The 13,337-nt window shown below is 35.3% G+C and overlaps 1 protein-coding gene across 2 annotated transcripts in view; it reads right to left on the bottom strand.

The window, feature by feature from the left end:
• TOX (thymocyte selection associated high mobility group box) overlaps positions 1–13,337 on the bottom strand; it is a 253,276-nt gene that overhangs the window by 99,270 nt on the left and 140,669 nt on the right. For both annotated transcript variants that reach the window (XM_075828315.1, XM_075828316.1), the window contains one exon: positions 1,704–1,946. In XM_075828315.1, the coding sequence (XP_075684430.1) occupies positions 1,704–1,946 (243 nt within the window). The remainder of the gene's footprint in view (positions 1–1,703; positions 1,947–13,337) is intronic.

Raw genomic sequence — 13,337 nt, 5'->3', positions numbered from 1 at the left:
TGCAGGTCACCATTGGACTCATCTCAAGACTCTTCTCTGGTGATTTACATACAGCGCACGCTAAGTAGGGACCTTATAAATTCACAAAACTGTAAGAAAAAATATTTTATATAACACCATAGTAGACCAATGTAAATTCTTATTGTTTGCAGAACAGAGTATTAGTCCAACTGCTTATAAAAAAATATGAGTTCTCTTTATGAAATATGACATTCACAAGTTCACAAGGACACCACATACAGACATGTGAAAAAGTAAGGATGCCCTATGTAAGGGTTTTACATACATAATTCATGTCTCATTGAATGTAAAGTAAATAAGAATATATAATGTGACCCATTCACCATTAAATATATATTTAATGATATGTTAGCATGTATAGTATGTGTAAGTAGACAAGCCTATTTCATTCAGACAACATATAGCCTATTATATATGGTCTGAAAAAAGGTTGGTGCCCTGAAAACTGGTTGATATAGAAACAGCCAAATCAAGGGATTGAAATGCTATTTTATCTCCTAATACAGAAGTTTATTCTATAGTAAAACATGAACAATTCAATTTTGGAACTTTTTATCAATCCATAACATATCTCCATATTTCCCAATCACATTAACAATCATGGGAGGACTAAAAACAGTGGATACTAAAATTAAATATTCTCTAACTGGAGACTAAATATGGAGATATCCAATGTTAACAATGAATAATCTATGTAATTGGTCCTATCTGGCCAACTGTGATCAATAATAATGTTATAAATGAATTCATAAAGGATACTTCGAACAAAAAACATTTTTCACTTTCACAAAGAAATGTTTCCACATATCCTTTTCTACAATCGTATTGAAGGTTGATGTCTATTACTTGTCACCTTCCATGTTCTTATATTTCTTATATTTCAAGCAGGTCCAGAACATTATAATTCATTCAGCACTACTCAGCTGTATCCCTGTTATCTGTGTGTACTCATCATAAAGGCGCTATACTGGTTTATCTTAGGGAAATATCCAACCAATGCCGTAGGGTTCCTGGTGCTTTTGCGATTACTGGGATTGACTTTAACTTTGACTATGAGAAGGGTCCCAGAAAAAATACTTATTTGTTGCATTTTATAAATAATGTAGAATTCTCCATTTTTATTTTTTTAAATAAAATATCAGAAATAATAAATGTAAGATATAAAAAAATAATAATAATTAGAAAAAAAAAGAAAATATATATATACATTTTTATAACATTGAATAGGCATTTTAAATGTATTTATTATATTAGTGATCACTAAACTAGGTTAAAAAGTGTAAACCAAACCAAAAATCTTTTACAGGACACCCCAATTATCACTGTATATTTATAGTACTGGTCTCCTCATATAGGGCAGAGGGACCTTTTAGACCGCCTCAGGCTCCATGACACGGGTGCGACTGCAACCCCTGCATCCCCTATCATTAGATCACTGAACCAAAATATTACTTTAGGTGTCAAATTCAGTGATTTGGTGAAACCACTTTTCCTAACAGTAGTTATGAAGGGAAAGATCACTTTATTCATTGGAAAGCCAAATAAATATTCACTGGTTTTTATTTGAACTTTTAAATATAATCAGATTATTACTGATGAAATTCATGTATGACATGTCTAACAAACGGCAGATGTAATAAATCAGCAGGAAGAATGGTCCATTTAAATAACATGTCTCTTACCACTGCAAGGGAATTCGAGATTAGAGACCCATCTTGGCTCAGCATGTTTGATACTGTAATCGCTGGCAAATCCATATTTTGTGGATGAAACTGAAGTAGACCATTCTGATTCATTGGATGACACAGGGAGGAGTATCCTGACTCTGCCTCCGACAGAGGTACAAGCGCGTGCTCTGGCATTGATGGAGGTGTAATAGGCGGGATGTTAAAGTCTTCATTCTCTAGACTGTGTCCAGGATAAGTCTGTAAATTAAAAACACCATATATATTTACTCATGTATCACGGCAATCACAAACATACTGCACTCATTTTCCAAGTAAAGTTATTTTTACTCAATAAAAGCACAAGTTAAACCCTAATAGATGATGGTGCTGCTTTTTTAGTGTTTTGTTTGGAACGCTATTCCCCCAAAGGCATAACAAATCTGGCATTTGTAGAATTTCCATTAGGGATAGTTTTCTCAAGAATCAAAAATCATTTAATAAATTCCTAGGGCCCCATTAAGATTCTTGCAGAGTCGTAATATTGCTGTATATCTTTTTCTCCAGGTCTGGGGAAAACAAATGTAATTTGCAAAATCAACATTTGATCAGAAATGCTTTTACCGTACTGGCAAAATACACGTGAAAGGTTTTTACAAAACACATCCCCCGAAAATACAAATTTTTATATTGCACAGAATTTATATACCATATAATAAATTAAAACCCTTATAGGACAGTCTATTATAAGCAGTAAGACCTTTTTATGTGAAGTGATTATTAAACAGATATTGCTGACGTCACATCGCTGGGAGGTATAAGAAGGTGAACGAGAAATCATTCAACAACTACCATAGTGTTTTCCCAGGGTAAATTACATGATCTAACCAACGTTAAAAATGTTGAAGCTCTGGTGCAAGAAAAAGCAAAACTTCTGCAGTTTTTTATTCCAGAGAGGTAGTTGTTAAAGTTTTCAGAGGGTGGACCATAAGTCACAATGTCTGTGCTGGTAAATGGCTATGGGATACTGGAGCTGCGCGAGATAATATACATACAATAGATCGGTATAGGCAAAAGGTGGCGCAACAAAGAAAAAAGTAGATACTTATACAATAAACTGTCCACTAAATGTATCTAAGTCAATCAAATAGATTGGTAGATGGCCAGAAGTTTGCGGACAGCCTCTATTTCAGCAGCATCTATTGCTATCAGATTGATCATATCAAACATATAGTTATACAGTGTCTATATACACAAGCATTAGCAGAAGAATGGGCCATGGAGGAGTTTAGGCGATACTGCCATAGTGCAGGCTATGATCTGGGCAGAATGCTTCTATGTACGGAATTATTTTAATTTAAACAAAGAATATGATATATCTATATTATTGCATGGACTTCTTTTTTTTTTATTCGCCCTTCCCTTGAGATCTGTTCTTCTGATAGGTAAAAAAGCAGAAATAAAACAGACCTCATTGATGGCATTGTGAATGCATCCTAAGTGACATTATTAAAAAAATAAAGAAGCCTTTAAACGATCAGAAACAAAACTCTGCCCGGCAATCTGCTCAACATTGCATGAATTCCACTGTTTGAATCCCTCTAATTCATGACAGATTATTGTACATAGCAAAGGTTTTCCTTTTTTCACAGTGTGTTTTGGCCGCATTAAATTCTCCCACGTCCAATATTATTAAATTAAATAGTTGTGAATATGTAATATATAGTACACCACAGAGCTCATTAAATACATATTTTACTTTGTAGACATTTAAATATTATGATAATGTGTTTCACAGAGAACACTTTGAGAAGTTTAAATAGGATGAACCTTATCTGTAATTTCTGAATGGAGTACATTCACAATGAAGTGTCTTTTGTCTCAGCATGACTTAGACTCGATAGTTTTAGAAAATAATATATTACTGCTGAAACCTGGAGTCCATTACATAAATCATCTCAACTCTCAGCAAGACTTGTCCAACAGTGCCATTGATATGTTTAAGTCAATGATCCTGAAAACAACTTTTTGTCTTACTTCACATCTTCGACAACACTAATAGATCATCTTCATTTAAAAGCACTCAGCAGGCTAATTTATCAAGCCACAGTTATCAAAACCATATTATCTTTTAGGGCACAACTTTCTTTTTATCTCTCTCATCAATTTTGCTCATTGTTACTAGTATGGATGGGTTTCTTTTTATACATTCGAGAGAATCTAGAAAGAAAATGTATATATACTCTGTGAATCGGTTAACCTTATAAGAACTAGAGTATTTACTCCCTACTGTCATTCTTTACCCCATTTCGCCTCTCTCCCCTCCTGTGACCCCACATGCATCACCTTTATTCCATTACTTAACGCCTCTTTGCTTACTTTTTTTGACTTCTTAATATTAAAAACACTCTAGCTAATTTTTGGTTTTCAGTCAAGTGTTGGGTTGATTAAAAAAATTGAAATAAAAGAAAACACATTGCTGTTAAAATTTGCCAGAGAAAGTACGCACTATTTTTCAAAATTAATTTTTAACAATGTTTAGTTAAAATTCAGATTATACATACAAAACATAAGAAAAAACAGTTATATATGATCCACTTTACTACAATGGCAGCTCTCTCCCTTGACCCAAAACTTACAACACATATTTAGCCTGCACATTATTTCTCCTGTATGTTCCTTAGAGGGGTATTCTAGCTGATCGCATTGATGACCTATCCACTGGATAAGCGATAAATGTTAGATTATTGAGGTCCAACCAATGGGATCCCACTGATCCCTAGATACGAGCACCTTAGTCACCTGTCCCGCCCATTTCCATTGAATTGGTGATAAATGTAATTGGCTTAAATAACCCTTAAACTTCTACATCTAAGAAATCTACTATACCTAACTTTCTTACTATTATCTATAATTCCTAGCATTAGTCATTCCAGGTTTATATAATGTAGAATTAAATAATCCTTAACAATGCCCAACTTTAGGTTGTACCTCATTGTTTGTGCTCTTAAAGGGGTATTCAGCCCTAAAATATTGATCAGCTATCGGTGACAAATGTTAGATCGATGGGTGTCCGACTGTTGGGCAAGGAGGAGTTTGAATGGACTGATGGTCGAGTATGCGCTTTCGCTCCTTCAAAGTTTATGGCTCAGACGGAGTGCCGTAGACTATAGCAATGAAACTCCTTCTTTTCCGCGGTCTTTCAGCAGGAGTACGAGTTATAGGTGAAACATGTTTTGGGCTGGAATACCGCTATAAAGTCTCCAGATAAGACATTACCTAACTATCTTGGGTCCTACAAGATAGTACATGTTTCCTCAATCAGTGGGCTATGGATGCAAGGATAGATGCAAGTTACACCTTGCCACACTTTAACCTTATATATATAATACTAGACATACAAACCAAACTAGAGAATACTAGACATACAAACACAACTAGAGAATACCAGACATACAAACCAAACTAGAGAATACTAGACATACAAACATAACTAGGGAATACCAGACATACTAACATAACTAGAGAATACTAGACATACAAACATAACTAGAGAGTACTAGACATACAAACACAACTAGAGAATAGTAGACATACAAACATAACTAGAGAATACTGGACATACAAACATAACTAGTGAATACTAGACATACAAACATAACTAGAGCATAGTAGACCTACAAACATAACTAGAGAATACTAGACATACAAACATAACTAGAGCATACTAGACATACAAACCAAACTAGAGAATACTAGACATACAAACATAACTAGAGAGTACTAGACATACAAACATAACTAGAGAATACTAGACATACAAACATAACTAGAGAATACTAGACATACAAACATAACTAGAGCATAGTAGACATACAAACATAACTAGAGAATACTAGACATACAAACCAAACTAGAGAATACTGGACATACAATCATAACTAGAGCATACTAGACATACAAACACAACTAGAGCATAGTAGACATACAAACATAACTAGAGAATAGTAGACATACAAACATAACTAGAGAATACTGGACATACAAACATAACTAGAGAATACTAGACATACAAACATAACTAGAGAATACTAGACATACAAACATAACTAGAGCATAGTAGACATACAAACATAACTAGAGAATACTAGACATACAAACATAACTAGAGAATACTGGACATACAATCATAACTAGAGCATACTAGACATACAAACACAACTAGAGCATAGTAGACATACAAACATAACTAGAGAATAGTAGACATACAAACACAACTATAGCATAGTAGACATACCTAGAGCATAGTAGACATACAAACATAACTAGAGAATACTAGACATACAAACATAACTAGAGAATACTGGACATACAAACATAACTAGAGAATACTTGACATACAAACACAACTATAGCATAGTAGACATACAAACATAACTAGAGAATACTAGACATACAAACCAAAGTGCTTTGTGTGTATTATAGTGTTTTCCATATTTCACTATAGACTTTAGATTAACATCTGGCCGCAGTATTTTTGACCTACAAATACGCTGTGAAAAAACGCCAACAAAAACGCCACGTGAAAAGCAGAAAAACGCTGTGTGTGAATCCAGCCTAAAGCAGGATTCAACCTCATTGTAAACAATAGTTAGTTGTGTGCTCATGTGAAGCCTCTTTTTAATTTTGAATAATGAAGATGTCAAGCCAAATGCTAGAGAAGTTTAACTTAATTAGATAGTCTATTTTTACAGACTGCTTTTTATTTCCTATTGTAAATGTAGCTTTTCTATGCAAAGCAACAAGAACGCTTCTGTCTATAATGAATACCTCAGGGACTGCATACACTAATCATTACAATCTTGCAGTGAAACTGGTTTTAGTAACTAGTTTAGGCTTGCAAGACTTTGCTAGATTAACTCAATCAATCAAAAGCATTCCATCTCAGAGAAGGATCTAACATACAAACAATTAATTTAAAGACAAATTGATACATAAGAAATTCTTCCTGTCAATGTGATAAAAAGCTGAATCTGTTTAAAACTGTTGTTTATACCAACATTTGTTGTCTGCTATATAGAGGCATATTGAGCTATACTTGTTAACATGTAAGGACTTGTTCACATCACGTTTTTGCCCTACGTTTAGCGTGTGCGTCTGGAAAGTTCCCGACATACAGGCTAAACGTATCCATAGGGCCACCTTGTCAGACAGGAACCAAAAGAGTGTTCTTTTGGCCTCCGTTTGGCCAGTATACACAAGTATACTGCAAAAAAAAAAAAAAAGTATGGAATAGTGTAGTAGACTAGCTATTCCATCCCGCTGGATTCTACAGAAAAACATGGAAGCCTATTGGTTGACATTTGCCACTGTAGGGAATACGTCACAGGCATACGTTTAACAGATACATCATGGGCTTTCCAATAGCCTTTCATGACGTATCCATTAAAGAAATACCATTATAGTCTAAAAGTGGCATCTGTCACCCATAGACTATAATGGTATCTTTTTAACGGATACAGTACGTCATAAACTCGCTTGAACCCAGTCCACGACCAATCCATTTAATAGATGCCTTTAAAGGCTGTAATCCTTTGAACTCTTTTTTTTCTTACTAAAACACTGTATTATAGTATTTAATGCAACTTTGTAATAGGTTTTTATTTAAAAAAAAGTTTTACTTTTTGAGATACAGCTTCTATGTATGCTGGATGCATAGAAGCTGTATCTTGTGATGAAACATAAATCCGTCAAGTCAGCAGAACTGACGGCTTCGGTGACAGCGGGGACCATGCAGGATCCAGCTGTTATCGGTCACATCTAAGTTCATAACTTTGTTTTAGTAAAAAAAGAAAAGTGTTCAAAGCTTTACATAGCCTTTAAAGTCTATGGTGACGGATGCCACTGTTAGGCATCCATCACAGCCTACGTTTAAAGTATACGTTGGGAGCATTTCCCGATGTATATTTTAAATGTAGGCAAAAAACATAATGTAAACATAGCCTTAATTTGACCATGCTTACTGGTAATTCCGGTGGGCGTATTGTAAGCTTCGTGGCATAAGCTTGTTTAAAAAGAACTGCAGGGCAGCCTAAAATATGGGCAGCTACAAACTTATATACAATACATTGTTAGCCAAAGGAGTGAACTCCAAAGTAAGGAGAAGTATAATGCCTCTTGTACCAAATTCTGGATCTATGTTACAGCACACCATACTGTACCAACGGGTGCCTCCAATTTTATACAACAATGCAGGATTCCGTGCAAATTATTTCTGTGAGAAAAAAACTTACATACAACATCACATGCCATATTACAGAGTTATCCTCTACTACATTGCCCACAAAGAGGTTGTGATACAGAATTGTAGGGATTCCCTGTGCCGCTAAATGCGGTCTGCACACATGGCGTTGCTATGTGCATGAGCCCTTAAGGGAAGCTTTACACTTTGTTTAATTTTTGGATTCCATCACAGTTTTCAAGCTTTGTAAAGAAAAAACTCAACAAAATTGCACTGTGTAACTTGATTGACAACTTTGCTCATTTATCAGATACTCTATCGCGGAAAAAAAATAAAGAGCAGATTCCATAATAGACTGGTCAGGAGACTAGTCATATAATATTCCCTACTTACATTTAACCTCTGTTGCTATACTAAACCTCATGATGGTGTATTGGTGATTGCTTTGTGTAAATGTGTGCCGTGCCGAATTTTGTTTAGTTTGTTAGGTGCTTCCTTTGTGTTGGGACTTGAGCTCTAACATCCAAAGTAAGTAAATACTTATGAGGAAGAAATGATGAACTTGAAAATATTTATTTTTTTCGGTCCTGTCTTCTCCAGCTGTTAGTAGGGCCTTATACACATGGCCTTATTGATCAACGTTTTTGAATCCACTTTCGAATCCATAATACAGAATCCATAGAAATCATAAGGGCCCATAATGTAAATTGTTGTACCTCCCGTCTCATACAGAGGCATGCAGAGCTGTTTTCTTACTGAATTCTATGGCATCGATGAGAAAAAAAATTGTGGTATTTTCCATTGGCAGTGATGTACAGACATACCATACGATACCACCCAAACAGCATTGTTTTAGGCTGTATTAGGCTTAACTTTGTACATGAGATTCAAGTGTCTTTCCTACATAGGGATCAATGGTTCTTATATCAATTGCCATTTTTCTTTTGCTAACTGCACAGACAACAATTACACAACTGTATTGGTGGAACTGACGACCAATGACTATACAGCTGCTGATGAACTACATATCACATGAACCTCAATAGGCAACAAGCCAAGAGTTGACAAACCTGTTCTACTGCTTATACAAATTCTTCAAAAAGTATTTCCTTGTCATTTTTTTTTTGTGTACTCAAGTAGTGTTATATATTGGTTTGATATCATGGTCAGAACAGATAGCTGTGGGCAGAAACGGCACCAAGTGGTTTACAGCTACCGCACAGGGCTGCAGAGGAGATTTGCAAAAGGAATTTAGTAACCACTAATATAAACCCGTGGTATCAGTATGTGGTGCCAAGCAGACCTTTGGGATAGTCTCAAAAATATCATTAATTTTCACTGTATGTTGAGTTTCATGGCAATATTCCAAAGTTAGCTTTCTGTAAAAATCATTTCAAGAGTTGTACTGTGTTATTTGCTTGCAGCAACATCACAGAAACAGTAGTGAACCATATGTTGCTACTTAGCAATTTTCTATGTAAGTCCCAGGGCGAAGAGTCTGGCTGAAAGTTAACCTCTTCATTCCTTGAAAACAAAGCTCAACATTACAAAAAAGAACTTCATTACATGGGACCAAGAATGAGAATAATTAAGTAAAACTCATACATTATTACTATGGGGTTCACGTATCAAAACTATCATCTGTATAAAAAGTTCTTTATTGTAAAATGGTGATATCTGCTGTACCATGCGTGACGGAGTAAATAATTGTCATAATCGGTTCATGTTGAAATATTGCTAAAGCCTAGCCTTGTCCCTTATTCGAAATTAAAAAAAATAATTATGAATTGTCAATACATGTGGGGGAAATATTTTCACAGGTACCTTCAGCTTTTTTCTATTATAAGAAGATTGATACATATAAAAAAAAAGTATATATATAATTTTTACTAATAGGACCAAACTAGGGTAAAAAAACATACCCAAGTCTTTTGTTTTTAGGTAGTTATCCTCCACATGCAAGTTTTTCAGAGAAGTTCTTCATGTGGTCTTCTTTTGCCCCATAATTCAATAAGAGTGTCAGCAGTTAATAACTGCATGGTACTAATGGATGGGGGACAAGTTTTGGCAACCACTGCCGCTTTTCGAAAACAGGCATGTAGGGATAATTACCTAAAACAGAAGACTTTGGTTGTGTACTGACCCAAGTAGGATCCATTTTCTAAAATGTTATTATCGACCAAAGTTTAACTTTAAACACTAAACTACAGTAGGGTTTTATAACTTATTGACCTGGCCATGTTTTGATATGCCAATAGGAATAAGTTCATAATATCCAATATCTCAAATAAGTAATTATAGTGGACCAAGATAATAAAAACAGATTGGCTGAAACTATGACATCCCTGACTAAGGAACATCAAACTGGGCAGAGTTGGAGAAGGCCATCAGATCACCAGAGGATACTCCAGTGGGCACGGGTTCTGACACAATAACTCAACCTAAAAGTTCACAACCTATTTTTAGCTGACTTTGGAGCCAATAATTTGCCTCTAGAGTCTATTTCTTGTGAAATGCTTCACAAATAACCTATTAGAACTTATTGATGATATTTTACACATGTACAGATTCTGCATAGATAAAGGGTTTCCCCTCAAAATCAATCCAATTGATCAAACAATGAAACTGGGGATTATAAAAGGTCAAATGGGGTAAATAAAATTGCAAGGCACTGGTTGTGTTAGATCAGAGTCAGTAAACAACAAGTTTGTAAGGCAGACATTGTAACAACTTATGTAGAAAACACCTCTGTAGCCAGGACTTAAGGGGGTTTTACACTGGGCAATTATCGGGCAGACAAGCTTTCCTAGAACGCTCATTGCCGATAATTGCCCTGTGTAAACAGGGGAATGATCAGCAGATGAACAAACAAGCGCTCGATTGTCGTTATCGGCAGCACATCTCACTGTATAAACAGCGAGACGTGCTGCCAACATGATAATAATGTATGGGGAAGAGCGATCAGAATAATGACCACTCGTCCCCATACACAGCTCCTTCTGACAGGAGCAAACAAGCGCCGATCAACGATGTCACGTTGATCGGCACTCGCTGCAACGGCCAAAATCGGCCGGTGCAATAGGGGCTTTAGTTCTTGAAAGTAGTGAGATTGACAAGCAGGATACCTTTGGTGACATATATATATATATATATATAAATATATATATATATATATATATATATATATATATATATATATATATATATATATATATATATATATATATATATAAAAAAGTATATACTATATATAAGCCCATTTAGGCTGCTTTTTCTGTGCCATAGGGATTTTAGGGGTTGCCCATTATCACCAGTGGAATGCATCACAACCTATGGTATGACCTATTGCTAACATAGTAAAAAAGGGGACACTGTTTTAGAGGATAGGGGTTGGAGGGCAAGTTAGTTTGTGTGATTAATGTTGTGTGAAATGGGGGGCCACAATAAATAAGGAGGCTAATTTTGTAATGTTTTGCATAGCCAGAAGACTGTAAATGTTGTTGTTAAATTGTATGCCAACAATGTAACTCATGTACTTTCTGTCTGTATATTGTATAATACGTGCCTCTCAATGACCTTTAGACCAGTAAAATATTTTAAAATTTTTTAAATTATGTTACATATAATAGTACAACGTTGTAGCCAATGCAGCATATTCATTATTGTGCGTTCTTAGTATGAATACAATGTGTGCACTATATTTCAAGATTTAATTGTAGGTTCTGTATAAAACGTTAAATATTGGTATTTGTGATGGGAGCATTGAGATCACAGCCAGAGAATGCTGGTTTAAATACAACAAGTTTTACATCAAACATTTTATACAGACTTAATTTCCTCTGTATAGACATCTTTGCACTGATTCCCCTTTAGGCCAGACTACATGAAAGCCACTAATTAAAAAGAACAGCATTTGCTACTCTATGTACTTGCACAACGACAATTAGGTTGTGAGACTAGAAAGAACTGATAGTACAAAGTAATAATTAGGTTTAACAGCTCTGCAAATGTGTCTATATAAATATTATACTGAGACAATGTTCCATATAAGAGCGCAGCTGATATGGTTCTCATCATGTTATTAATGTTCTTTTCCTTTCCCTTCTCCTCATTTAGTCATGGTATTGAGCATATGGGTCATGAAATCAGTGGCGTTGGATTGTTCACCTTTCCTTCAAGGTAATCTATATGTTTCTGTAGTAAAAGTAAATTAAAAAGAGAACATGTCATTTTGTAATACAAATTAATTTACTTTCTGCAAACTAGAACCATGATCAAGAGCCTGGTTAAAGATATGAGTAGCTTGAACTCAGCTTTTGATGATCTGATAAATGAAAGGGGAGACAGTGGGTCAGATTTACTATTCAAAATGCGCCAGAATTCTAGTGTACATGCCGTGCGCCATTATTAACTATTTTAGACACTTTTTTTCAACATGCTCGATGGTGTGGGTGTGTCTTAGCCGGAAAGGAGCGTGATCTAACAAAATGGGGCGTGGCATTAAAATGGAACACTGTTTGCCAAAAATGCACCAAAATGTTGGCACAAAAACGGGTTCAAACTAAGCCAACTAATTGGTGGTATAAGGAAGAGAAAAGAGTCTAGCATGTCAAGCTAGATCCTCCAAATGTATTATATAGTGCGTACCACTTTGATACATTTTCTGACTGCCTTGTCAAAGTTTACGCTGTCTAAAACTTAGATAGTATTAGTTAATCTGCCCCTGTATCTTTCTCTATTCTGTACTCAAAGCTGGAACAGGAAGGTGGATATTTATCCATAGAAAAAAGATTTTCAAAGTCAATTGGACACGAAAGAGATATGGACATGCCCATGCACACGGGAACCAAGATGAAGCTGGAACCATGGTTCTTCCAACTCTACTTTGATGTGGAAGAAATAACGTGAAGGTTACTGTAAAATAACTTATCTGATATGTTTGGCAGCACAAAAAGTGATAATGAACAAATGGCGAGGACCGAACCCTCCTAGGGTTTAATGAAAACCATTAAAGACATTTTGAGAAACCTTTTGCTAATCGAATGGTCTGATTATTCTTCCTTTAACATTGCAAAGAATAAAAAATTCTGGAAAAGGTGGACAAGATGCCTACATAAGATTTATAGTCCCTCAGAAGTTATTTTGTAATAGGCTCTTTAGAATAATTTTAGGAACTATAATAATAATAATTACTACAGGAATTTGAATAGACAGATGAGGTGGGAGAGTGCCGGTGGATCCATGGGGAAAGGGGGGGGGGAAGGTTGATAGTGAATATCTGTATTGATGTATGAGGATGAGTCCAAAATAATCCGCACTCTAGCGGGAAGAATTTATTTGAATCAACTTTCAGAACAGACAAATACATCATTTTTCAACATAATCTCCCTGCTTTTCAATACACTTTGTCC

Source organism: Rhinoderma darwinii, chromosome 5, assembly GCF_050947455.1.
Source record: "Rhinoderma darwinii isolate aRhiDar2 chromosome 5, aRhiDar2.hap1, whole genome shotgun sequence".
In the NCBI taxonomy this organism is placed as follows: domain Eukaryota; kingdom Metazoa; phylum Chordata; class Amphibia; order Anura; family Rhinodermatidae; genus Rhinoderma; species Rhinoderma darwinii.
Note: the sequence above shows the minus strand (reverse complement) of the source record. Positions and strands in the feature narration are given on the sequence as shown.